Here is a 23,488-nt window from a genome sequence, read left to right on the forward strand (position 1 = left end):
CTTCTGGCAGCTGGTCTTCCTTTTTTCTTTTTCCTTTTTTTTTTTTTTTTTTTTTTTTAAGGGTTGGGGGTGAGAAGGGAGAGGGACAAAGAATCCCTAGCCAGCTCCACGCCCAGAGAGGAGCCCAACTCGGGGCTCAGGCTCACAGCCCTGAGATCACGACCGAAGCCAACATCAAGCATTGGACACTTTAACCCGCTGAGCCGGCCAGGCGCCCCAACACAAAGCTGTCCTTCAGAGATGATGGTGATGAGCCAAGACCCTCCTCTTCTACCCTAGTGAGCAAGAGGGGCTCACAGGTAGCTCGAGGCCCCACTTACCTGAGCTATCTTTGGAACTCTGGGCCCCGTGTGCAGTCTGAGCACTCGGCTCCTGGGCAGGGATCCTGCCATCCTGAAGAAGTGGCTCCTTTCTGAAAAAAACAGTCAAGGTGCTCAGAGAGCTGCTGAAAGAGAAAAGCAGCTCAAGTCACAGAGAAGAGGCTTCCTGCCTCTGTGGACGGGACACAGGCAGAAGCAGGGCCGGCCGAGGTAAGGCTCTACCTCACACCAAGTTAATGTAAAATAGTAAAAGAAAAGCAAAGACTTGCCACGGTGTCTGCTGGAAGGAGAGGGAGTGTGTCCTGCAGACCTGAGTGGCCTTGTCCCCGCTGCACAGACACAGGAACTAGCTGTGTGCCCATGGACTCCTGGGCACCCGGCTGAGGGAGATGGTGTCTGCGGCCAAGTGTTGAGTGGGCTCTCCGGGCTTCCCTCAGGCCTGAAGGAGAGTCAGGCGGGGGAAGCTTGAGGGGCCAACCTCTGGGCCTCTGGGCTGGGCAGAGTCCAAGCCAGGGAAGCTGGTGCCTGGCTGGAGAAGGGGATGTGTGTGATGAGAAGTAGCCTAACAGCTACTTCCTCACAGCATGAGGGAGCCGGGGAGGGGCAGGCAAAGAGCAGAACCCAGGCAGAGAGGCCTCTGAGGGTCCTCCTGTCTGTTCCCATGGCTGCTTTTACCCTGGGGGGTGGGACTCACGAGTCATACTTGTCGCCTTTCTACGAAGCCCATCCAGACATTATACTCTAAGTCTGTATGGGGTGTCAAGGTGCTAAGTGCCCTCAGAACAGCAACTTCGCTTGAATTTCTGAAAGGGAAATGGTTTTGAATTTTTGCCTCTTGGAAGGATTCATTACATGCAGAGGCGAGCAAAACTCAGCAACTAACTGCCCTTTATTGGGGAGGGGGCAGAGAGAGGGTGCAGATGTTCATTAAGTGGTAAGGTAGGAAACAGTTTCATCATGATTGAAACATATTGCTGATGTTAAAATAAACCTGATATTAAGCTCTAATAAATTTATAAAAACAAATTCTGATACTAAAATGAAAGTAGAGCCATAAGAGGTTAAATTTGTGTGAATTTTTAAGGTAGAACAGGAGATGCTAAGAAGTGTTTGTTTTGCCCAGGATGTTGGAAGCCCCTGCCCACGCATAGCTCCTCTCCTTGCAGATAAGGCAGCTCCTGTGAATGTATGAGGAAACACAGCTGGAGGCGATGGGAGTCTGGAAAATTCTCCAAGAGCGAAATGGTTTGGTCATCATCTAGAAAGACCACTATTGGCAGGTGAGGCCGCAGGCTCAGGCAATCACACGGTGACAAGGATAAGGCTGGCTTGTGCTCTCCTGTGCCCCATTCGGGAGCAGGGCTTTGCCCTGAGACAGAGGACACCACCCCACAGACAGCCCAAACGGTACGCTTGGGTTGAACCGGTGTCAAGGAGGACACCCGGCCCTGCCTCCACCATCTGAACACTCACAGGGGGCAGCTGGGCTGTCCGGGTGTCCAAGAGGCTGAGGAGAGGTGCACGCGCTCCCTGTCATCCTGTATCTGGAGCCGGATAGGCCGCCTCAGGCCCCAGGCAATGTTGAGAAGCCCCTCGATGATCAGAGCACCTTCTTCCTGTCGGAAGTCCACACAGGTTAGTCTCTTTCCCCAGAGCAGCCCTCCGCAGGGGTCACTGCTCACCCTCCCTGAGCCCCCTAAAGGCCCAAGCCCTCCCCCGTGGGCTCCCCTGAACCTTCTTGCCACAAACACAGCTCTCCTCCTTGGGATCCCATCCTCCCCTGGGGGAAGGCACACAGGCTTCTATGTGCTCCAGGGCGTGAGGCTATGGGCTGACCAGAGGAAGCCTGAGGCGTGCCCTTCCACTGCTCTGTTCACGCCTGGTCAGGGGCATGGCCTGGGACGGAGCAGCTGAGTCAGGCGTCCCACAGGAACCCAGCTGCTATCCAGCAAGCACGTCCACACGGGTGGAGGAAACACGTTCCAGAGAAGCATGGCCACGTTGACCCTGGTGCCGTGTAGGGGTGCCTTCCCCTCCCCCTCCCCCAGCGCACCTGGGGAAGGGGCCCGATGGTCACCAGGTCCTACCGAGAATGTGCTGCAGGCCCTGGATTCCATGCCCACCAGAGCAGGGGTGGCTGCTCCTCGGAGCTGTGTCTCAGTCTCGCGCTTCTGCCCACGCTGCTCCCAACTGCCCCAGGGACCACTCGAGTGGGCCGGGCCCACCCCGATTTCTGAGCTGCCTTCTCTCCTGACGGCCAGTCTTACTTTTCGTACCACCTGCCCATTGCTGGCCTCCACGTTCCACTACTGGCATGAACACTCAGAATAGCTACAACAGCTCCCATTCTCTGTCCCCAGCTAGCCTGATTTCCCAAGGTCTGCAGATGGCACAGCTACTGCCCTCCTGCTGAGCCCCGAGGTCCTAATTGACAGAACCCTCCAGAGGCATCCTCAGCCAGTTTCCCCTCCCAACCCTCAGGTCTTTGATTCTGTTTCTGACCTCTTTCATGCTCCTATCCACGAGTGACCACCTCTAGGCTCTCTGCGCCCAGCCAAACTCCCCCACGTGTGTGTCTGGCCAGGCTGACTTCAGGGCATCTTCCTAATATCTTCTCAGCCCCCCTTCCCCCAGAGCTGTGATTCCCCCAGCTACCTGCTCCTGAGCTGCTTTGATACTAGCCATTTCACAATGAACGTTAAACATTGTTATCTTTTTTTTTTTTTTGAGCGCTGGTTGTTATACTCCCACTGCTATCTTAAACACTACTTTAAAGTCACAAATTCTTTCTTTCTCGGTATAGGCATGGAAAGCCTTGTGAGAATAAGAGACCTGTGGAAATGCCTTCTTTTCCCCAGAAGGGCTTACAGAGGTGTCCTGCAGGGTCAATTTCATGGTAAGTTAGTAACCGCTTAAAGCACCCTGTTATCCACAGAGAAAATAGTTCCACTCTCTTCAAGGTTATCAAAAATACACATTGCTTTTTGGAATGACCTTGCACTGTTTGCTAAAATAGAAAATAACAATAAAAGCAGAGGACTTTTTGATAACCTTTGATGTTAACACAGTCGCAGACAGGTAACTAACGCTCCCTAAGAAGAAAAGACTGGGTTGATTTGCTGGAGTTAAAGGGGGCAGTAAGCAAAGTGGGTTTCCGTTCTTTGTTTTCTGTCTTGGCCTCAGATGCCTCTGTCAGAGGTCAACACACCCCCTCCCCCAACACAGCTCAGCAAGTTCATTCACAGAGCCCCACTGCCTGCTGGTCCCATGTCGGACCCCATGTGTGAAGGAGATCCAGCAGTCTTGGTCCTGGGCCTGAGAGTCAGGAGATCATTTAGAACTCCAAGGGGCAGGAGAAGACAGCACTGCTGGGCCAGCGGCAGTGGGGCTGGATACGCTGGGCTGGACCTTCAAACATGCCATGGGACGGCTCTGGAGACTTTGCAACGAAGGAGGCAGGAGGAGTTGCTCTGGAGCTGGGAGCTGGGAGCCAGGAGCGGAAGTAGAGCTGCTGTCTTCAAGGTCAGGGATCAGCTATGTTGGTGTCTGCTGGCCTGATGTGACTCGGGCCCCGTGTCCCTGCACGGACAGAGTGTGTGTCCCCAAGCTGCCCCCCGGACCACTGTTCCCACTGTCCTTCTGCTTGGCCCCATCAGAATGGAGGGGAGGCCCCGTCAGGCTGCAGCTGTCTCTGTTCAAATCAGGGGAAACTGGGGGCAGAGCAGAAGGAGCTCCAGGCTCCTGGGCAGCCCTCGCCAAACAGGCAGAAGCAGGACTATTCAAGTCCCACAGCCTCCCATTTTCGTAAGTCAGGAAGTCATTCTGGGCCCTCATATTCTGGTCCCCCCCTCACTGTAGCCCCCTACCTCTCCCCCGGCCTGAGGTGGCTGGAGCGGTGCCACCCCTCCCCTGCCTGCGGAGTAAACATCCATGGAGCCTCCCACAGCTCCAGGCTGGTAGCTGGGCCAAACCCCGCCCGCCAAGCTGTTTTCCCTCTGAGAGCCTTCCTGTGTGCTGCTATTTTTGGCCCTCGTGACAGTAACTGGTGGCTGGTAAGGAAGTATAAAAGCAACCGCCAGGCCTCCGGGTTCACCAGATAGCTCGGGGACGCTTGCACGCCGGACAGTGGCCTGTCGTCCCCACCACCCATCTCCTGGCCATTCCACGCTGGACACGGGGCTCTGACGGCCGGGCCCCCAGCCCTCCACTCGAGCTTCCTGGGTCTTCCCAAGGACTGTCCTTGCTTATCCAGCAGCCCTGTGAGCTCCAAGTTCTCTCGACTCCAGGTAAGAGAGCGGCTTCCCTCTGATTAGAGACACAACAAGAAGGTTTTGTTTCTCTTTGAGGGCGGGGTGAACAGGGCCTGACCTCGGGACAGAGACCAGGGCGTGCAGTCGAGGCAGTGATAATAGCCACAGAGGGCTTCGCATAGGCAGAAGGATTTCCCGGGAACTGTCATCCCATGCGTTTCTTACAACACCCTTTCCAGTGGGGATTTGTAACCCTGTTTTATGGATGGGTCAGGGGACGCTTGGAGAGGTGACTTTAGAGAGGTCCCCACCCAGGTGAGGAAGTGGCAGAGGCCGGTTTTACCCAGGTTCCCTCTGACTCCAGTCCGTTAGACTGCGTTCTGATTTGTATGGGTTCAACAATAGTAAAGATGGATTCCTGAGCACGTGGCTTTCAGTGTTAATGGGAAGGAAGAGTTCAGGAGTCCGAGCCCGGGTTTGGGTATGTAGACATCACTCCACTCTTGGCCTGTGAATCACCCGGGCAGCCTCTGCTGAGAGAGGGGACCAGCAGGGGTGACAGATGGCAGACCCCTCACCCCCGGTCCTCTGTCGATCAACAGGTCGCTGTTCCGCATCGCCGACGGCCATGAGGTCCCGGCTCCTGCTTCCCGTGGCCCCCCTGCCCACGATCCAGGAGACGCTGGAGGAGATGCTGCCTGGGGGGCCCGGGCAGGAGCCCCCGGCCTCCCCCAGCCTGGATGACTACGTGAAGTCTATCTGTCAGCTGGCTCAGCCCACTTCAGTGCTGGATGTGGCCACAGGCAGGTCCCAACCTGGTAGAACCCCCCGGCCAGCCCGCGCCTTCAAGAAGAGCCCTCCTCCTGAGTCCCTACAGGACATTACTACCCGCTTCAGTGGTCAGCAGCCGGCACTGCCCGGGGACGGCACTGCTGACCCCCTGGACTGGCTCTTCGGGGAGTCCCAGGAAAAAAAGTCAAGTAGGAGGGAACAGCCAAGGAGGACTGGCTCCTCTGCTGACTCCTGGGATCCACACAAACAGATGGACTGTGGCAAGGCACGAGGGACCCCCAGAGGGAGACCCTGGGATGTCAGGGTGCAGGGGCACTCTCTGGCAAGACCCTCAAGGGACTCGCCCCAGGGTTTCTGGGCTTCCAGGCAACTCTGTATGGACACGGCCTCCCCCCCCACCCCCCGCCCCAGCAGCACCCTCAGAACTCTCTATTTGCACCTCCCAGTGATCCATGAACTCTAACCCCTCCCCAATAAAGTCTTCTGTACAGAGCACGCTGGTCTTTGTCACCTCCCTGCCCCCCTCCCCTGAGGTGGGCACCGTCTCTGGCAGGTCCCCGAGAGGGAAACACCTTTCTGCAGGGGCTGCCTGCCTGAGCATTTTATAGAGAAACCCCCTCCTCTGAAGAGTGAGAACAGCCTCATCTGGGCTCATGTGGTGTTACTGGTCCTGCTCGCACTGTTCCTTGCTGGCTGAGCATCTTGGGCAAGTTACTTAACATTTCTGTTCGTTGATTTTTCTCATGTGTAAAATGGGGGTAATTAAAGGGACCTGCTTTCTAGATTGCTCTGGTGAGTAGATGGGATAAGAGCCACATGCATTATGGGTGCATAAAGCCTGCACACAGGCTTCTACACACGTCTGTGTGGTTGCTTCACAGGCAGGGACGGGAGGTCAGTGGCGGGTGAGAAGCAAAGCTCTCGGCCACACAGGGATTTCCGAGCGAGGATCTGCACCCTCCCAGGTCAGCGTCCTGGCCCCCACCCTCAGAGTCTGTGCTCCATGCAGCCCAAGAGGAAACATAATGGTTTCCCCAAATGTACCTGCTGAGTTTGGGGGGAACCTGTCACCAGGGCACCTGGGGTATCTCCGTGGCTCCAGCTTACAAGTCCTGTTGTGTCATTGGGAGAGTTTCGCCCATGCTGAATTTTGCCCACATCTTGATGCCCAAGACAGCCAGTACCAGCACAGCTGGCAGGATGTCAAACCATGGGACCAGGCGGTCCTGTCCTCACCATCCCCATCCCTCCCTCCACCCGGGGGGCTTCTCAACCATTGGACAAAGTGCAGGCCAAGGCAAGCCCAGTGGCCAAGGCCTCACTCCACAGGTCCCAAGGTCTGGGCCAGGCCTAGGTCTTCCAACCCCAGTACCTGGAGGCATCTGGCAAGGAAGGAGATTAAGGTGAGGAATAAGGGAAAGGGGGGACGGTCTTCCTCAGAGAGGCAGGTGAGGAGGCATCAGAGAACTCAAAAGGATCAGGCTGAGGACCCATTACCCTGTTCCCTTGGGCCAGGTCAGAGCTGGCTGACCCTGATCTGGGCAGAAGGGACAGAGGGGAGAGGGAGAGGAAGAGGACAGAACTGTGGCCACAGCCCAGCTCACAGCCTGCTTCAGTTTCCTCCATCTCCTTGCTCTGAGGAGTATCAAACTATTTTATTCTTCCTTTCCTTCTTTTATTTTAAAATTGCTTTGTACTTTTATGTGTGTTCTGTGGGAATGCAGAATGTAAACCAGACATTTAAAAGTTTCAGAATACAGTCTGCTTATCTGTAAAATGGGGACACCACCCCTACCTTCATAGGCTGCAAGGGTTGCAGAATGGGGCGTGTGCCCTCAGAGATAACATGGAAACCCCACAGAGGAATGCCTGAGTCCACCACAAGCTGCTGTGTGTCTAGCCTGCTCAGACCTGCCCATCCCTAACGTTTGCTGGCAAATAAGTGCAGGGCAGCCTTTAGCCAGAACACCCTTAGAAGGCATCGGGGAGGGCTGACCTGGGAGGAGATGCTGGCCTTGTGACCATGTGTGCTGGGCTCGCCTCACTGTAGCCCCCTCTGCGAAGCTGTGGGAAACCAGGTCAGAAGGAAGCAACTAAGATGAGGTTGGCCAGTTGCCCCCAAGCTCAAAACCCACATGGCTGCATTTGGGAGGTCAGACAGGGCTCTGGGCTCCTCTGCTCATATCCCCTGATGTGAAAGAAGCTAATGGCACCCTCATGAAGGGCCAAAACAAAAATAATTGAATAAAGGGCCAGGGGAAGGGACTTTTGGCATTATTCCAAGCTTTGCACGGGACAGAACAGCCTAGCAGAAAGTCCCTGTGATGGGGGCCCTATAAAGCAGTCTCCTGCTCACTGGCTCCTGGAGTTGGGAAGGGACACAGTGCCCCAACCAGGGGGGCAATCTGGGAAGCACTTGGGAGCTCTCAAGGGAGCACGTCCATTGACTGCGGAGTACTCACCTGGATGCCAGTGGTCTGTCAACAGCCCATCATCCCTGCCTTCAGGCGTTAAAAGAAGGGGGATCGTTATAAGAGGGAAGGGGATCCTGACTTTCTCCATCCTGGGAGCGGCAGAGACCCTCAGTGAGTAAAAGGACTCTCCTTCCTTTTCTCACTCAGCTCAAGAGCCTGGGAGAGAGGATGAGGACTGGGTGTGATGTATGCTCTCGGCCACCAGGGGGACCACGAGAGGCCGGCTCCCCTAGTCCACTGCGTGGAGGTGCCCAACAGGAGGGTCCTATTTTTCATCGCAGTGATATATATATTTACGCACTGGTATTTCTGGGTGGTCCATTTTTCTCTCGAGCAATCAAACAGCCTGGTTAAAATGCTTTGCTATCTTCAAAAGGCACAAATTGCTCCAGGTTGCTCCTGATCTCCTTTGTAATATAAGCAAAAGTATCCCAAAGGCAAAATTTATGATAGAGGAGGCTAGTGCCTGGGCCTCCTTGGACAGAGGAAGCTAGTTCCAGGAATCCCTTGCCCTTTGGAATCTGGGGGAGAATTCTCAGGCATACGCTGGCCCCAGGGCGTGGCCCCTGCTCCCCGACACACTTCTATGAATCCCTGACACACTTCTATGGATCCCGGAAGAGACTGTGGAAGAAGAGGTGTCCCCAAACTGGAACAGCCAGGCCACTGTCTCTCAGGGGGAGGCCTAGTGACAGCAGGGAGCGGGGTCTCCTCTGGAGCCCCACATGGCTCTGTGAGGGCCCAGCTGGTGCAGAGCCCCTCCGCAGCTGGGAGGCACTTTTGCTTGGTGACTGAAGGTAACAAACCCCTCCCTGCGTCTCTGAGGCCTGCCAAAGCTTAATGCTGGCAGTGGGGTCGCTGTCTTACAAATTTCAGTGCTCAGGCCTTGGAGTTCTGCTGGCATCTTTCGGCAGGGTTACCTTGCGGGGGACACTTCCAACTCTGAAAGCCTCAGTCTCTTTGGGAAATGGCCATTCCCAGGTCACACGGCTCTTGTATTACAATAAATAACAGAGGGACAAAGTGCCTGGTCCCTGTCTGCCCTCAGGGCCTGCAGTGCCTGAGGAGAGGCCGGCCCAGGTGCCTGAGCTGTGAGTCCCTGAGGCCCAGGAGGTCCCGGGTCTGCATCTGAGAAATCGCAGAGGCCTGAACACAGGGTGGCGGGTGGGTCAAGGAGGCACTTGGTGTCCAGCAATCAGTCACGCGTTTCAGCATCAGAACTCTGGGCTGCCAGGCCTAGGGTGCCTTTGCGCTGGCGGTCACCCCCCACCCCCACCAAGATGCATACTCCCTCAGGCTGCTGCCGCTTGGCTGTTAAGGCTTTGGAAGGTTCCTGAAAGGTACTTTCTGGCTCTAGGGTGATTAAGTCAGATCCTCATACCTTCTTTAGGTTAGGAACAGGAAAATCCCCATCTGTGGGGTGTTAACTTCTTACCACAGGGGGCTGTGGAGAACACCTCTTCCCCTTTTTGTGGTCTCTCACTTTTCCACATGGACTCTCCCATCACACACAAACACAGGCATAGCTTTGGGGCTTCCCACTCCTCCTCCCCACGTGACTGTTCCTACAGAAGGGATTGTCTTGGGGAATCCCAAGGGCCAGAGTCAAGCTCTTAGAGTAGCTGTTCTCAAACTTGGCCTTCATCCCAATCCCCTGGAGGGCTTGTTAAAACACAGATGGGAACAGGAAGAGTTTCTGATTCAGCAGGCCTGGGGGCAGGAGGGCGTTCCCAGGTGACCTTGAGGCTGCTGGTGCACCAACCACAGGTTAAGAGAGCTGCCAAGTCTTAGATTAATCACCTGATGGCCCAGGGCTGAGGAACAGGGCCCAGCTGGAAGACCCCAGCACCACTGCTGGGGTAGGTCCAGTTCTCACTTAGTGTAGATCAAAACTGCTCAGCGCACTGGATCTCAGGGCCTACCTCAGCTTGCCTGGGCCTGGGCCTGGGCCTGGGCCTGCACATTCATCACCCAGCACCTATGCTGGGGTGGTGTGCTGTGCCTGGCCCAGGGACGCGAAACCAGCAGGGCACTTGGGTGAGAGAAGAAACAGCAAAACCAGAGATGGCAGGACGGTGGCATGGGAGCCTGGCCAGCAACAGTGAGGAGCCGGGCTGTGGGGTGGGCTGGGAGACAGGTGTCAGAAAGCCGCTCTACCCAAAGAAGGGGAAGGCACGAGGGGACAGGGAACAAGGCCCTGTGCAGGCTGAGCAGGCCTTGGGGAGGTGGAGGGTGAGGCATATGCTGTTCCAGATCATCCCAGCAGCCTGGTGCTGCCTGGACCACAAGCCAGCAGCTTCCCTCCCACCCAGGCTCCTGAGCCTTGTGTATGACAATAGCCTGGCCCAGGCTGCACTGTGCCCGCCAAGTGTTTTGTTTAACCCACATGGTGTTTCGAGGTTTAGGAAATTCCACATGAAATTTCAGATATCTCACTTCTTTGGAAAAATTAGAAAGAGCCTAGCTGTCTGGAGCCCACGTCCCTGCACAGCAGCGTCTGCAGCTGGGATGTGCTCTCCCGCACCCTCCACTTCCCCAGCCTGCACTGCCTCTCCCATTCCCACCTGCCTGACCCCGTGAGCAGCATCCTCTGGGGAGCTCTCCTCCATTTCAGGCTTTTCCTCTGATGGTTATTCTGATTGGCAAACACAGAGAATGCTTTCACTTCTCCATTGCACTGTGACCTTGGGCAAACCAGAGCCCCGCGTTGAGTTCCTTATTTGTGCCCGTGAGATGGGCCGAGAAGGGACTGGGCTGTGCAATCTCAAAGATTTCAAACTCCAATGTCCTGGCGGTTCACCCAGGCAAAAGTCCTGGGTGGAAGAGGAAGACCCGCAGGCAAGTATTCTGAACACTTGCCAGGTGTGTGTGGGGAGGGAGTGCACTGACCCTCAGCACCCCTTACAGGACTTCCAAGGAGACACCCTGGCTGCTGGTAACCTGGTCTCCAACTCAGCAGATGGGCGACCTCATAGTTCATTATCCAAACTGGGGCACCTCTGAGAGTGAAGCGAATGGTCTTAATGATGGCCCTGGAGTAACAGGTATAAACCAGGACTATCTTCAGCAAACCAGGACAGATGCTCTAGAATGTTAGCATCTGCTTCTAGATGGTGGCCTATGAATAAAGAAGAGAAACAGGCCTTACCTCTCGGTGTCTCAGCTGAAAGCTTCTGCCCTCATGGTAGCAGTTGTAAGTTTTTAGCAAGCTTAAGAGCTCCGACCTGAAAAGGTAAAGACACACTTAATAACCCTGGGGTGTGGCAGGGCTTTGGACAGTAATGACAGACGTCTTGCCAGCCACACACAATCAGTTTAGAGAATAGACTCCACCATCAGACACACGCCTTTCAGTCTTCCAGAGCTTTCACATGTCAACCCCTGTGGAAGTTGTAGGGGTGGGAGGAGGGTGAAGAGAAACTCACAGATGGCCCACATAATTGTGCAAATTGTGTGTACACACTTTCGCCATCACAGATCAGAGTTCCCAACAATCTCCCTATACTTTATTTGAGTCACTTCCTCAATAAATTCCCATAGATTGGGTTATTAGCATTTTAAAGCCTCTTGCTCTTTCTCCCCATATTACTTCCTGTAAGGGCCTTGTGCAGCCACTGTGCAGGCACCATAAGGGGTGTCTGCCTCTTCCTCGTCCTACCTTTCTGGAGGTACGATCAAGAGATGAGGCTGACAGCTGTGAGGAAAGATGCTGAAGGTCTGAGGGAGGCCACTCCGCCCAAAACGCCTTCTCCCCAGAATAAAGGGAGGCCGTGGCAGAGAAAAGACCATCCCTGCACCCCAGCAGCGCTCTGCAGGGGTGTGCGGTCCTATACATAAGAAATGTGAGCCACACATGCAATTTTAAATCTTCTAGTCGTCACATTGCAAAGGCAAACAAAACAGGGGAGATTAGTTTTCATAATGCATCTTCTTTAATGGCACAAGATATCTAAAATATTATCATGTCCACGTAGAATTAATATAAAAATTATTACTGAAATCTGGCTCATTATTTTATTCTGTAATGAGTGTTTGTTAGCTTTCTTTTATATTCACTATTCCTCTCCCGCTGTAAGTCAAGTGCTTGTTGGCCACCTCGGCTCGTGGCTCCCGTACCGGGGAAGTCCCACTCTAGAAGGCCTTCAGGCAGTGCCTTGGCTGACATGGGGGTCGCCAGGGTGTGGATGAGCAGCACCTGCCCTTGGTGCTCTGGGGTGCTGCCCAATGTGGGGGTGATGGCAACTGACAAGGGAAGTGAGGCACTTGTGATTCAATGAATGAGACGCCCTTAACACAGCAAGATTAATGTTGCACGTTCGCTGTGCCTGTAACTGTGTAAGTGCTGGACATAAACTTGTTAGGACACATATACATGAAATTAATCATGTTGTGGTTATGATTATGACTTTTCCCAAAGTTATATTTAATATTATTCTCACTATAAAATTTAAACAAGGAAAATGATGGTGTGGGCAGCACAGTGCACGGCAGGCCGTCTGTTTTCTCCAGTCTCTAAGAAGAGGACCCAGGAAGGAGGTCAGTGAAAGCTAGGAGCCTGGCTTGTCTTCAACGTGGCAGACAGGAGCTGCCCAAATTTAGAAAAGATTTGGACTCAGTATTCAAAAAGCAAGATAACATAAAAATATATACTTTTCTTTAGCTCAGAAATAAATTTGAAAAACTATCCTAAATCTTTTTTTTTATGTTAAGACAGATGGTAAATAGAATAAAAAATAAGCAGAGCTAAAAATCAATAACAGTACACTTTTTTCAGTAAAAACTCCAAACCTATTTTGAGTTTTTTTTCTCCCCCCCCTGCACTGTTTAACACAATAAGAACGTTAGCATTGTTCTAGCTTTTGAATCAATAAAATGCCATCTGTGCAGAATCATGGCAGACATTGTCACGCTTTCCTGCCTTTGTAGGCCTGAGCGGGCAGGGGTTAAACCCACACCCCAAAGAGATCCTTAATCTCCAAGGAGACAGGCTTTGAAAAGAAGTGCCCCCATCGCTGTCCCTGGGGCAGGCACATCATCATATCTGTGAAATTGCCCAGAATCCCTCCACCCAAAGTCTGTCTGTGGCAGGAAGTGGCCACAAGAAGATCCCCTCCCTGTATGCAAAGGCTTACTTCAGGATGGACTTGCTGTCACTGATGGGGACGTGAGAACTGGGTGGGCAGTCTTCCTTCATCTTCCCCTCTTGTTTGCAGTCTCGGGAGTTACCTGCTGGGAAGAGGAAGGACAGGTGAGAGTGGAGAAGTGCCGGCCAGTGCAGTGTCCAGAACCCTGGTGTGCTGGCCTGTGGCTTCAGCCTCACCTCCCAACCAACCTGCCTGTACTCTTCCTCCCTCCACTCCTTGGCACAGCGCAGCCACAGCTGAAGGATCAGGCTCAGAGGACTTAATGGGGCCCCACACCCACCTGGGGCAGCCAAGTTCCCCTGGCAGGTAGGGGGCAAGGTCAGAGCTGCTGAGCTAGCTGGCACCCAGTACCAGCCCCCCTCCCAGAATCTCTCCACAGTCCCTAGGGATCTGGATCAGTCTCATCATTGTTTCAGACCACAAGCTCTCCTCCCTCAGCCAGGACTTCCTGAAGGGTGGTTTCTGACTCCATTGCTCCTCCAAACCCCCAAAGTACCCTGGGCCTTTCTTCTCCATTCCCACTGAGCCCAGGCTGGCGGCCCCTCCCTGCCTTTAGAGTGAGCACACCTGGGCCGGCTCTCCTAGTGACGGGTTAGTCGGTACTGTGGTCACCACATCCAGGAGGCTGTGTTGAGCCTTTTCTATGAATTATCTTATTTACTCCTTCCAACAACAGTACAAGGTAAGTACTATCCTATTCCCATTCTAAGGATGAGAAGACAGAGACAGAAGTTGAGTACTTTGCTCGAGATTCCTAGTGGATCAGTGGCAAAGTCACTATTTGAACACAAGCATTTAGATCCTAGATTTTGGTCTCTTAAGCCCTTCTCTGTGTTAATCTCACACAGTGACTTAAACCCTCCAGCCTTCTTTTCCTCATCTATGCAATGGGGTGATCTCTGCCTATAGGATTGCTAGTTGATTCACATATGAAACTGTGTCTTCACAGCCTAGGAAGCTTTGTGGAGCATCTCAAACCCTCCCGGCAAAATCCACTAGTACTTTCTCTAGCTTGTTGCCATCTTCTGCAGATTTCAACTATTCTCCCTCTCCGACTTATTCTGGCCAAGAACTCTCTTCTCAAGGCATGCTGTGTGTTGGGCAGTGAGCCACAGCTTCTCTCTCTCTCTCTCTCTCTGTCTCCCCCCAACCTTGGCCCTGTCTCTCACTTTCTCTTCTCTCAAGTTTCTACTAGGACTCTGAGGGGTTAAGTCACATGGGGAAATGGCCCAGAGAAGCTACACAGCTTTTCCTTCGCATCACAGAGTGGCCCCTTCACAAAACCCCAACGTCTGTTCACACAAACCTCAGTCAGGTCATTCCTACCTCTGTGTGTGTGCAAAATGTTCCTGGGGGTTCAAGGTCAGGTTCGACTGCTGTTCGATTCATGTCCTCAGAGCGCTCCCTCCCCTTGGTCCCTGACTCTGACCAGCTGAACACCTTTGATACCACCCACAAACAAGACAAGCCTACCTTCAATGATGGCATCAGGCCTGAATGACCATTTGATTCAGGAAACAAGGAAACATGGAGAAGGGGGATGAACTGAGGGAGGTGGGCTTCTCAGTGACCTCAGAATCATCCTATAAATATTTTTGCTCTGCCTGGGTGTAGAGTGAGGCAAACCATGGCCTAGAGAGAGGTTAGGCTTCTGGCTATAGCTGCGGGCGAGGCCCTCCCTCCATCGTGCACAGGGTTAGGCACCTCGGGGGCCTGGCTTGGGGCCTCACTGTCAGGCAACAGGATTTCAAAATCTGGTTTCAGTTCCTCAGCTCCTGAGTCTGCAGTGGAAAAAGTGATCTGCCAGGCTCCCTCTCTGGGTAGTTCCTCAAACACCTCCATGCAGAGCTGGGTTCAGCCCAAGAAAAGTATCTGGGCTTCTCACTCAATGCTGCTTCTGCAGGCCCATGGCATGACTGTCTCGCTCCTCATGGGAAGGACCCAGAAGTAACAGCGGTGGTATTTTCTCTTGCCTCGTCTGCAGCTAGCTTCTCTCCCACCCCTCCTCACTTCTTGCTCGGAGCTCTAGCCTCCCTGAGCTGCTCTCATTTTCCTCATGGGCTTTCCGTTTTGTCCTCCTTCTGGGTCTTCATGGTGCTGTTCTCTGTCCAGAAAACAGCCTCCTCCCTGTCCTATACTCTGCTGTGAGCTCCGCCAGGAAACCCTTGCCCGAGCAGTCACCTCCTCCAGTATCAGGAGAGGCTCCTTTCCAGTCCAATGCCTGCTCTGGGCTCCTGGCTGTGCTGGGCCTTCAGGGCCTGACCTGTGTGTGAGGGAGCTGAGAGGAGGCTGGGGGAGTGGGGGGGGGGGGCGTTAAAGCTACAGGCCTCCACACCAGGGACAGTACTTTTCTGGCACACCTCCTGTTTCTAGCTCCAAACCAGAGCCTGACACACAGCAGGAGGTCCATGGATGGCTGTTAAATTATTGGATGAAATTGAGAAGCCTCACGAGGTCCTCCAAAGTCAACTTTCCCAGAGTTGGGCATATCCAGCTGGAATAAAACATGCAAATGTCTCCAGGGGTCAGGGCAGTGATTCAGCTGAGACACTGGTCAGTGGGGTCCCTGGGGAATTGAGGGACACATTCTTTGTCTGGAGGGTCAGCTCTTCTGGTGTGTCATGATAAAGCAGAGATCTGGATTTGCATGTGCTATATTTCTCTGCTTAAAGGTGGACACTGTGGCCAAGACACTGACCTCCCCTGGAATGACCCATGCTAGCTCACACTCCTCTGCCACCTGTGGAGCCTGTGACTAACACCTCACATGTCACACCTAAGAAGGGTTGTGTGTCACCCTCAGGCTAAGGCGTTTGAGCCATATGTGACCCTGTTCTCTGTCATGGTGACCCAGAAAAGTCACATGTCCCAGTTAGTGCAGCTTCCAGATGGTCAGCCTGGGTCCCAGAGTACCTCTGTGGCCCAGAGTCCTCTGCTGACCCACTGTGGCTATGGACTGGGAAGGAGAAATAATGCTCTGCTGGGAAAAGCTGCTGGGGTCTCAACAATTTGTTAGTGCGGCATAACCCAGACTATCCTGACTGATGCAGGGAATTATTCCATTAAAAGATACATAGTTAAAAATAAAATGTAGCCAGACAAAACACACTTGCAAGACAGATAGATGCCCTCGGTGGGGCTCCAGTGTGTGACTTCAGATTCACCACAAGACCTAGTTTACAATACTTTGTTCTCCATCAGCATGTGGGGAATATGCCAATTTTGCTCTATTTAGTAGGAATGCTTACATGTGGAACCTCTATAAGTCACGCAGTGATTAGTTATTAATATGCTTCCTAAAGAGCTCTGGGCCAGAAGCTGCTAAAGATCCTCATGGCTTCAGTTGCCTGCCTTTTCCTCTCTGTGCCGTCACCTTCCTATCTGCACAATGGGAATATTGATCTTCAAATTTCTCGACTGTAGAACTCTTTGTTCAAATGGAATATTTATGCAAATCAGATTAAAAGGGGCTGCTTGGGTCCACAGTGAGGTGGGTGGTAGGGAGCACCGTCCAGGGCTTTGCTTAGGAGTCTGGATAATATTGTTTGCAAAGCACAGTACTAAATAACCCACGAGACCTTCCCTGGGCTGACCCTCCAGAGAGCTTCACTGTCCAGAGCCTGCCCTTTAGAAGGACATGACCAACATGCTGAGCGGCTCCAGCTGGAGCTGGGTGGCATAAGCTGGGGGAAGGAGTCAGGAGACAAGCAAAGGACGGTCTGGGATTACGGATGGTCAAGTGAAAGGAGAAAGGGGAAGGTGACCCATAGGGTCACAGTGCATTTGTGCTTCCTTTACCAGACTGAACAGCGTGATAATTTTCATTCATTCTGATAACCTCTGTGTCTTGTAGACTTCTAAAGTGAGGTGTACGTGTAACTCAGAGGTACCTTAGAGACAACTGCTGAGTGAGAGAGCTGCAAGGCAGGGAGAGAGAGGGGGAGGGAGAGTGAGCAATGGAGCAAGCGCGTACCCCCCAGGAAGAAAGCAAACAGAGATCCCTCTGTGTTCAGAAACATGCTCCTGAAACTGCCCCTTAAACATTCACTCTCCTTGTGCCCTGGACGGGGCTTTGGAGAATCTCTAATGGATGCTTTTCAAACTTTAATAAAACACACAATCTTATTTGTAAAGGCAGAAGCCCAATGCACAAACAGATTAAAGCAAGGCTACTCTGCTTGAAGCTGGAGTGGGGGAGAGGGCGGACGGGCTGGAGACAGCCTGCCACCCAGGGGCAGTCCAAAAACCAGAGTGACAGATGCAGCTGGGCAGGCCAAGCCCTGAGGCTCTGGGAGTCCAGCCCTCTTTGTCCGGGCCTGCTCCCCTCCCCCCAGGCCTGGGGCACTCAGTTCAGGCCTCCATGTTTCTCTCCAGGCTGGAGGAGGCTCTGTTAGCAACCAGAGGACTCAGACTGCAGCAAGGGCTCCTCGTCCCTGGAGAAAGGGCCCCAGGGTGTGCCAGCTGCGGTTAACTGTCGCCAGTGAACAGGCAGGGAACTGTTTCTGCTTTCCACTTCAGCGGCTGCTCTGCCAGCCATGCAGGGGGGCTGCTGGGGACAGCCGCCACCACAGCCTGCCCTGGCTATTGTCTCTGGCCTTTGATTGGGGACAAAGGACACTGAAGCCTTTCCAACTGAGAGGCTTGGCCCTTCTTGCCCTAGTTTGCGGTCACGGAGCCGGTTATCGCAGAAGAAGGCGGCTTTGTGGCTCTTCGGGTCACCTTGGCAGCCCAGTCCTGTAAAGGAGAAAAAGGCTAAGGGAGTGGGGTTTTCATGAAGCCGAACTGAATGCTTCTGAAGGCCTTTTCTTTCGGGATTCTGTGCTGCCTACTTTTTTCTCTTACAATGCCCTCTCTTTTCATAAAAGGATGGCAAAAATAGATGGTCATTGTCCTCACTTGGCAAAATGGCAAGTGCATCAATATCCACATTTAAATGTTCTAGGGATGTCTGTGAGATCTGGTAACCTCCAATACTTGACAAAATCATGATGCTTATTTTATTTAGGCATGATTAAAATTGAATGTGTAAATAGAGTGATGTGGGAAGTGAAAGAAAGGAGGACAGAGCTGTTGGGCCCAGCTGGGAGCCTGGGGCCCAGGCTGCCTCGACTGGAAGGAGGCAGGAGGCTCTGAGAGAGAGGGCAGGTGCAGGACACTGCCTCGAATTCCTGAGACGCCTAAATTCCCTGCTCTGTAGCCCATGACCACAACCTCCAAAGGCCAGCCTGGGGGCGGGGGGCAGCAGGAGGTACTGAAAATAAGGAGCCTTAAAGGCACCCCCCACCCCTCCTCCAGCACCTGTCAGCCAGCAAATGGCAAGAGCCTTAGCCAGGGAGGAAGCTGCAGGGCCTGCTGTCGGTACCAGCTGCCTCTGAGAGGGGGCCTGGCTGGACACAGGCTGCCCCCAGCAGCACATGTTTGCGGAGAAAGCCAGTTGTTGGGATGCCGGTGGCAGGCAGCGACTCAGCAGCTGCTGTCCCTGCCCCCTCCACAGGGCTGTCCTTAACCCCCTCTCCAGTTCCACAGGCCAGACCCTCCCTCTGCCACCATCTGCCCTGGGGGCCATCACGCCCCTCCCCTCCCACAGCACTGCGCCTGGGGACAGGACACACACTACAATGACACTGGGCACAGTCCAGATGGAGGTGACGGTGGTTGAGGGAGAGCAGCCTCCTCCACCACTGCCTTCTCCTGGGCTGACTCAGGGACCCCAACTCACCTTTGCTCCCTCCTCCCCACCTCCAGGGACCTAGGCCCCCACCCGCAGGTCTCCTGGAGCCCATCCTGACACCCAGGCCTCCCGGACACTGAAGCCCCTCCCTCGGAGGAGCTTGAGCCTCCGCACCCTCACTGGCGGGTCTTCCTCGCATCTTCCCCATCTTCCAGACAGTTCTAGCTCCTCGGCAGAGCCTCTCCCAGGCCCTCCAGCAGGATTTCTGGTTTCTGCTCTGGCTTTCAAGGCATGCAACCTGAGGCAGCAAAGATATCTCCCATCCTCCTGCTCCCTCTCTCCTATACACCCCAGGCCAGAGGGGCCCTTCCTGCCGAAACCAGGCTCACCTCTAGCCTGTGGAAGATGGGATCTACGGGATCTACGAAAACAGGAATCCTCTCAGCCACACTTTTTGGGCCAGACAGGTGCTCTGAAGGACCAAGATTCTGAGGGCCTGGGGCCAGAGGCGTGGGCAGTCTGCGGGGAGAGCCCTCCAGGCCCTCAGTGCCCACAGCTGCAGGGCTGCACCGGGTTGCCTCCAGGTCTGTGGGCCAAGTGCAGTTGCTGGAGGTGTTTTCCTGTGAGACACTGTGTGGCTCAGAATCTTCTGGAATCAGAATCTCAGAATCTTCTTTTGGAATCTCTTAAAAGCATAACACACACTCCCCGGGGAACACATACATGTGTGCCTGAGTGTGCAAGTATGCACACACCAAATTTGCCTACCACTGCAGGGGCCTCAGACCCCTCTTCATGTGCCCTTGGGTCCCCAGATGCCAGGTTAAGAACTTTTGCTGAAATGTGTCACAGTGAGAGAGAAGAGACCAAGGCGCCTCCCGGAGAGAAGTTTGGGTATGGGTTTTGCGGGAGCATCTCCCTGGCGTGTGACTCCAGCACGTTGTGCTGTCACTTGGCCTCAGTTTAGCCAGGATTATGTGGGGAGCTGGTCCAGAATGTTTTCAGAGCCCTTCCCAGCTCTGCAGCTACGGGGCTACCTGAGCACCCGGCTCCCACCCCCTAGAGTCAGGCAGGGCAAGCGGAAGGGGTTCTGAGTCTCTCCCTCAGCAGTGCATCCTGGGGAAGGAGGTCAGGCAGCCAGAAAAGAAAACTGAGCAAACTGTAAGTTCCCCTTTAATAAGAGAAGAAGTTCTGGGAAGTGCAGCCACTTCCTATTTGACCTTAATTTACTTTAAAACAATTCCAAAATATTTCCTTCAATGTACTCTGTGACCAGATAACCACCCCGCCTTTACGAGGATCTGGGTTTAAAGCTCTGCTCTGTGGTTCATCAGCTGTGTGACCTTAGGCAAAGTCCCACACTCTCTCTCTCTGGACCTCAGATTCCTCAGTTGAATCACAGACTGCTGCAAGATGTGTCTCACATGGAACTCACCCTCTATAAACCAACGGTCCGTGACAGGTCGCAGTGGGAGTCAGAAGAGATAGCAGGTTTTGGAAATGGGGATGTGGGACTCAAAGAGGAGGGCAGTCCTCCCAGCGGAGTGGCTATGAGCAAAGACATCTGGCTGAATTTGCTTTCAGAACCAAGCCCCAGGTCCCCAAGGGCCCAGTTCAGAGTGCCTTCTGGTAGACCTCCGAGTCAGGGTCTCCCTGTGAGGCTTTGCATTGGCAGGATCTGAAATGCGACATGCTGAGTTCTGCTCATGTTCTTGGTTTTCTAGCATTGTCCAACTGACCTTGACTCAGAGGACCCTGGACCTTCACTCTGTTCTCTACCCTAAAAGTCAATTGCTAATAGATTGCTATTCCCTAAAAGTCTTGAACCACCAGCACCACACACAGGGAGAATTATGACGAGAACTACTGAAAATACACTTCATCACTGACAAAGTGCTGAAACACACCCCATTACAACTTCCAGCCAGAAATTTTTTGACCTAAGTTTAATGTGTTCCACCAGCTACCCCTTCCCCTTTTCTCCTCCCTCTTCCTCTCCTCTTGTCCCCCACCCCCACCCCAACCTTCCTTCCTCTAGCACCTCCCACCCTGGTGGCAGCAGCTCAGGAATTACACTAGGGAACAGGAGGCTGGCAGACCTGCATTCACCTGTTAGTTCTACCAATTCATTGCAATTTTTTTTTTCCCCCTAATCATGGCTACGGACAAGAAAGCTTGATCGCCCCTTGAGCAGTTTAAAACTACGGAGAAGCTAGCAAGGGTTTCTTCTGCCAGTCCAAGTATGTGGTTTTGGAGTCTAACGTGCTTGGGTTCAAATTCCAGAATCCCAGCCCCATTTGCTGCAACTTTATTTAATTTGTTTATGAAGTGAGGTTACCAAAGATCTCCTTCCAGTGTTTTAAGAAAGCACTGGCCAGCACTGGCCTTGCACTGATGGTGGAGTGAGACAGGGCCCTCCTCCCTCAGGGCTCTGTCACATTATAAAAACTCAGAACCATCTCTCCAGAATCGAAGACTCAGGAGCATTAGGGGAGAAGAGGTTGGTGGGCAGGGTGCCCTCTAAAGTCAGTGGGTGAAATGAATGAGACCCGGCACAACAAAGTCTGAGTTCAAATCCTGACTCCGCCACGGACTCATCTGGGTGAAGCTGGAAAATTCCATAACTCCGTAAGCCTCAGTTTTCTTGTCTGATAATGGGGATAATGAAAATAATCAGGGCTATGAGAAGTTAGGTGCCATACTGTGCTAACGCCCTTTGCACAGGTCTGGGAATCAAGCAAATCCTTTATAAATAGCGTGGTTCGCAAGCCCCTCCTTCTGCTATTATCTCGGCGCCGGTTTCCCATCTGTGAAATCTGAGAGTTGTGCCAGAGCCTCTTTGAGCCTTTCCCCCAACTAAGATCAATGCCTACGATGAGAGACAAGGTGAGCAAAGGTGGAGCCTGCGGGCCGCTCTCACCTATCATGCCCAAGTTTGAGACCCTGAAGTGCCATCCCCCTAGAGAAGGTGACTGGCAAAGTGCCCACTCTCAGCAATGGGCCTGAGGCCCGGGCTGCGCCAGGCTGGCAGGGGGAGGGAACTCTGCACGCGGCAGCCAAGGGGCACCGGTGCCCAAGCTCCAGAGTCCACGGCTGGGGGCGAGTGCGGGCTCGGGGAGGGGGAAGACGGTGCTCCCTGGACGCCCCCAAACTCCTGCCTGTGCATCACTCACCCTCCGCTCATCGCGCAGTCCAGAAGCCGCTGCCCGCGATGTGCCCTCGCCGGCACCAGAGCTCTGCCGGCAGCGCCTAAAGCCCGGGGTCCCCGGGGCTAGGCGCGTAGGGCCCTCCCCTCCCCGCCCCTCCCCGCCCCTCGCCCGGCTCTGGCCAATGGCCCGCCCCATCTGCTCCCTCTCCGCCCCGCCCCTCCCCGCTCCTCCCCGCCCCTCATCTCTCGCAGGCCAATGACACTGCCCCGTCCGTCTCGCCCCGCCCCCCGCACACAGGGAAGGGTGAGCTCCGGGTGGTGACCGAGGGGCGGCAGGGAAGGTTTAGGGAGTCAGACCCGAGAGACGACGAGGGCACCCGGAGACGCTTGGAGGAGGCAGCCCAGACTCTGCCAGGAGGTTCGGGTGTGGGCGGAGTCCGGGACTCTTGGGTTTCGAACAAAGGCCGCTGCGTGGGCGCCGAAATTACTAGTGTGCCCTGGGGAGGACGTTATCAGTTAAAGCCAGAGTATTGTTATCTCTTTTGCTCAGGGGGCACCTGTGTGGGGTCCTGCTGTTTGACTGGCGTGGCCCCTCTCAGCTCCACCGCGTTTAAGAAATCGAATCCCATGGTCAAGAGGATATAGAGTTCTCTTCCAGTCACCGCCAGCTGAATGAGGATTTGCAGGCACCGAAGCAGAGGGGACTGAAGCCCACAGGCCTTTGGGGGAGTTCAGACAGTTCAATGTTTCTGGAGTATAGGGGTGGCGGGGGTGGGGAACGGGCTGATGGAAACATTTGCAGTTTCTGTTTAATATCACCATCCCTAGTCCTGACCTCTGGACCTCTTTGCCTCTACTCTCAACACAAATCATTTTAGTGTCATTCGATCTGTGTGGTTCTTAATCTTTGTAGAAACAGATGGCCATTTTAGAACCTGATATATACCTTCTAGCAAACAGCAGGTAAAGTCAGCCTGGGATTTGAGTTTATGGGCCCCTGGATCCCTCTTGAGAGGGGCTGTGCTAATCATTGTTGTCAGGGCTGTGGGATTTGCCACCAAGAAATTGGGCTCTGCTGTCTATTTCCTGTATGATCGTGCCATGTTGCAATTGCTCTGGGCCTCAATTTCTCCACCTGCAAAAGTGAGGGGACTAAAGATGACCAGAGATTCTTCAACTTTGTCTTTGAATAAATCTGTGGAGAATGACCCATCCTTGGCCAGCTCAGGGCTTCCCTGTGGTCAGGGACCCTCCCAAGTCCTGCACAGCCCAAAGGTCTGGTCATCAAAGCTGAGGCCAATAACTGGTGTTTCTGAAAGTTTCTGGAAAACAGTGAACAAAATTCAACAGAGCCCTTAACCTCTGAGTATTCATTTTATGCCCAATAGGTAAATAAACATAGCCAGGGTAACATGCAATTTCCCTGGGTCTTTCCAGCACTCAAGAATGAATCATTCTGGGCGCCTGGGTGGCTCAGTGGGTTAAAGCCTCTGCCTTCGGCTCAGGTCATGATTCTAGGGTCCTGGGATCGAGTCCCACATCAGGCTCTCTGCTCAGCAGGGAGCCTGCTTCTCTGTCTCTCTCTGCCTGCCTCTCTGCCTACTTGTGATCTCTGTCTGTCAAATAAATAAGTAAAATCTTAAAAAAAAAAATGAATCATTCTCTCTTATCTAGTTGATACTATGTCTG

The 23,488-nt window shown here is 53.6% G+C and overlaps 2 protein-coding genes across 7 annotated transcripts in view; one reads left to right on the forward strand and one right to left on the reverse strand.

The window, feature by feature from the left end:
• The window catches only part of RASSF4 (Ras association domain family member 4), a 31,086-nt gene extending 9,147 nt beyond the window's left edge, over nt 1-21,939 (reverse strand). For 3 of the 6 annotated variants that reach the window (XM_047701747.1, XM_047701742.1, XM_047701748.1), the window contains exons 1-6: nt 21,825-21,939; nt 17,452-17,714; nt 12,969-13,065; nt 10,985-11,060; nt 1,794-1,936; nt 321-412 (exon numbers count right to left, since the gene is read on the reverse strand). In XM_047701747.1, coding sequence (XP_047557703.1) covers nt 321-412; nt 1,794-1,936; nt 10,985-11,060; nt 12,969-13,030 — 373 coding nt within the window. In that variant the 5' untranslated portion in view covers nt 13,031-13,065; nt 17,452-17,714; nt 21,825-21,939. The remainder of the gene's footprint in view (nt 1-320; nt 413-1,793; nt 1,937-10,984; nt 11,061-12,968; nt 13,066-17,451; nt 17,715-21,824) is intronic. The other 3 variants (XM_047701746.1, XM_047701744.1, XM_047701743.1) reach the window with 3 other exon arrangements.
• Nucleotides 4,380-5,857, forward strand: DEPP1 (DEPP autophagy regulator 1). Its single transcript, XM_047701758.1, has 2 exons — nt 4,380-4,606; nt 5,173-5,857. Exon 2 carries the CDS (start codon nt 5,199-5,201, stop codon nt 5,823-5,825), a length of 627 nt encoding a protein of 208 aa, XP_047557714.1. The 5' UTR covers nt 4,380-4,606; nt 5,173-5,198; the 3' UTR covers nt 5,826-5,857.
• Nucleotides 21,940-23,488: the final 1,549 nt, after the last annotated feature.

This window comes from Lutra lutra, chromosome 14, assembly GCF_902655055.1.
Source record: "Lutra lutra chromosome 14, mLutLut1.2, whole genome shotgun sequence".
Taxonomy (NCBI): Eukaryota; Metazoa; Chordata; class Mammalia; order Carnivora; family Mustelidae; genus Lutra; species Lutra lutra.

Coding starts and splice junctions, on each gene's coding strand:
- DEPP1 (XM_047701758.1), top strand. CDS start 5,199: ATGAGGTCCCGGCTCCTGCTTCCCGTGGCCCCCCTGCCCACGATCCAG.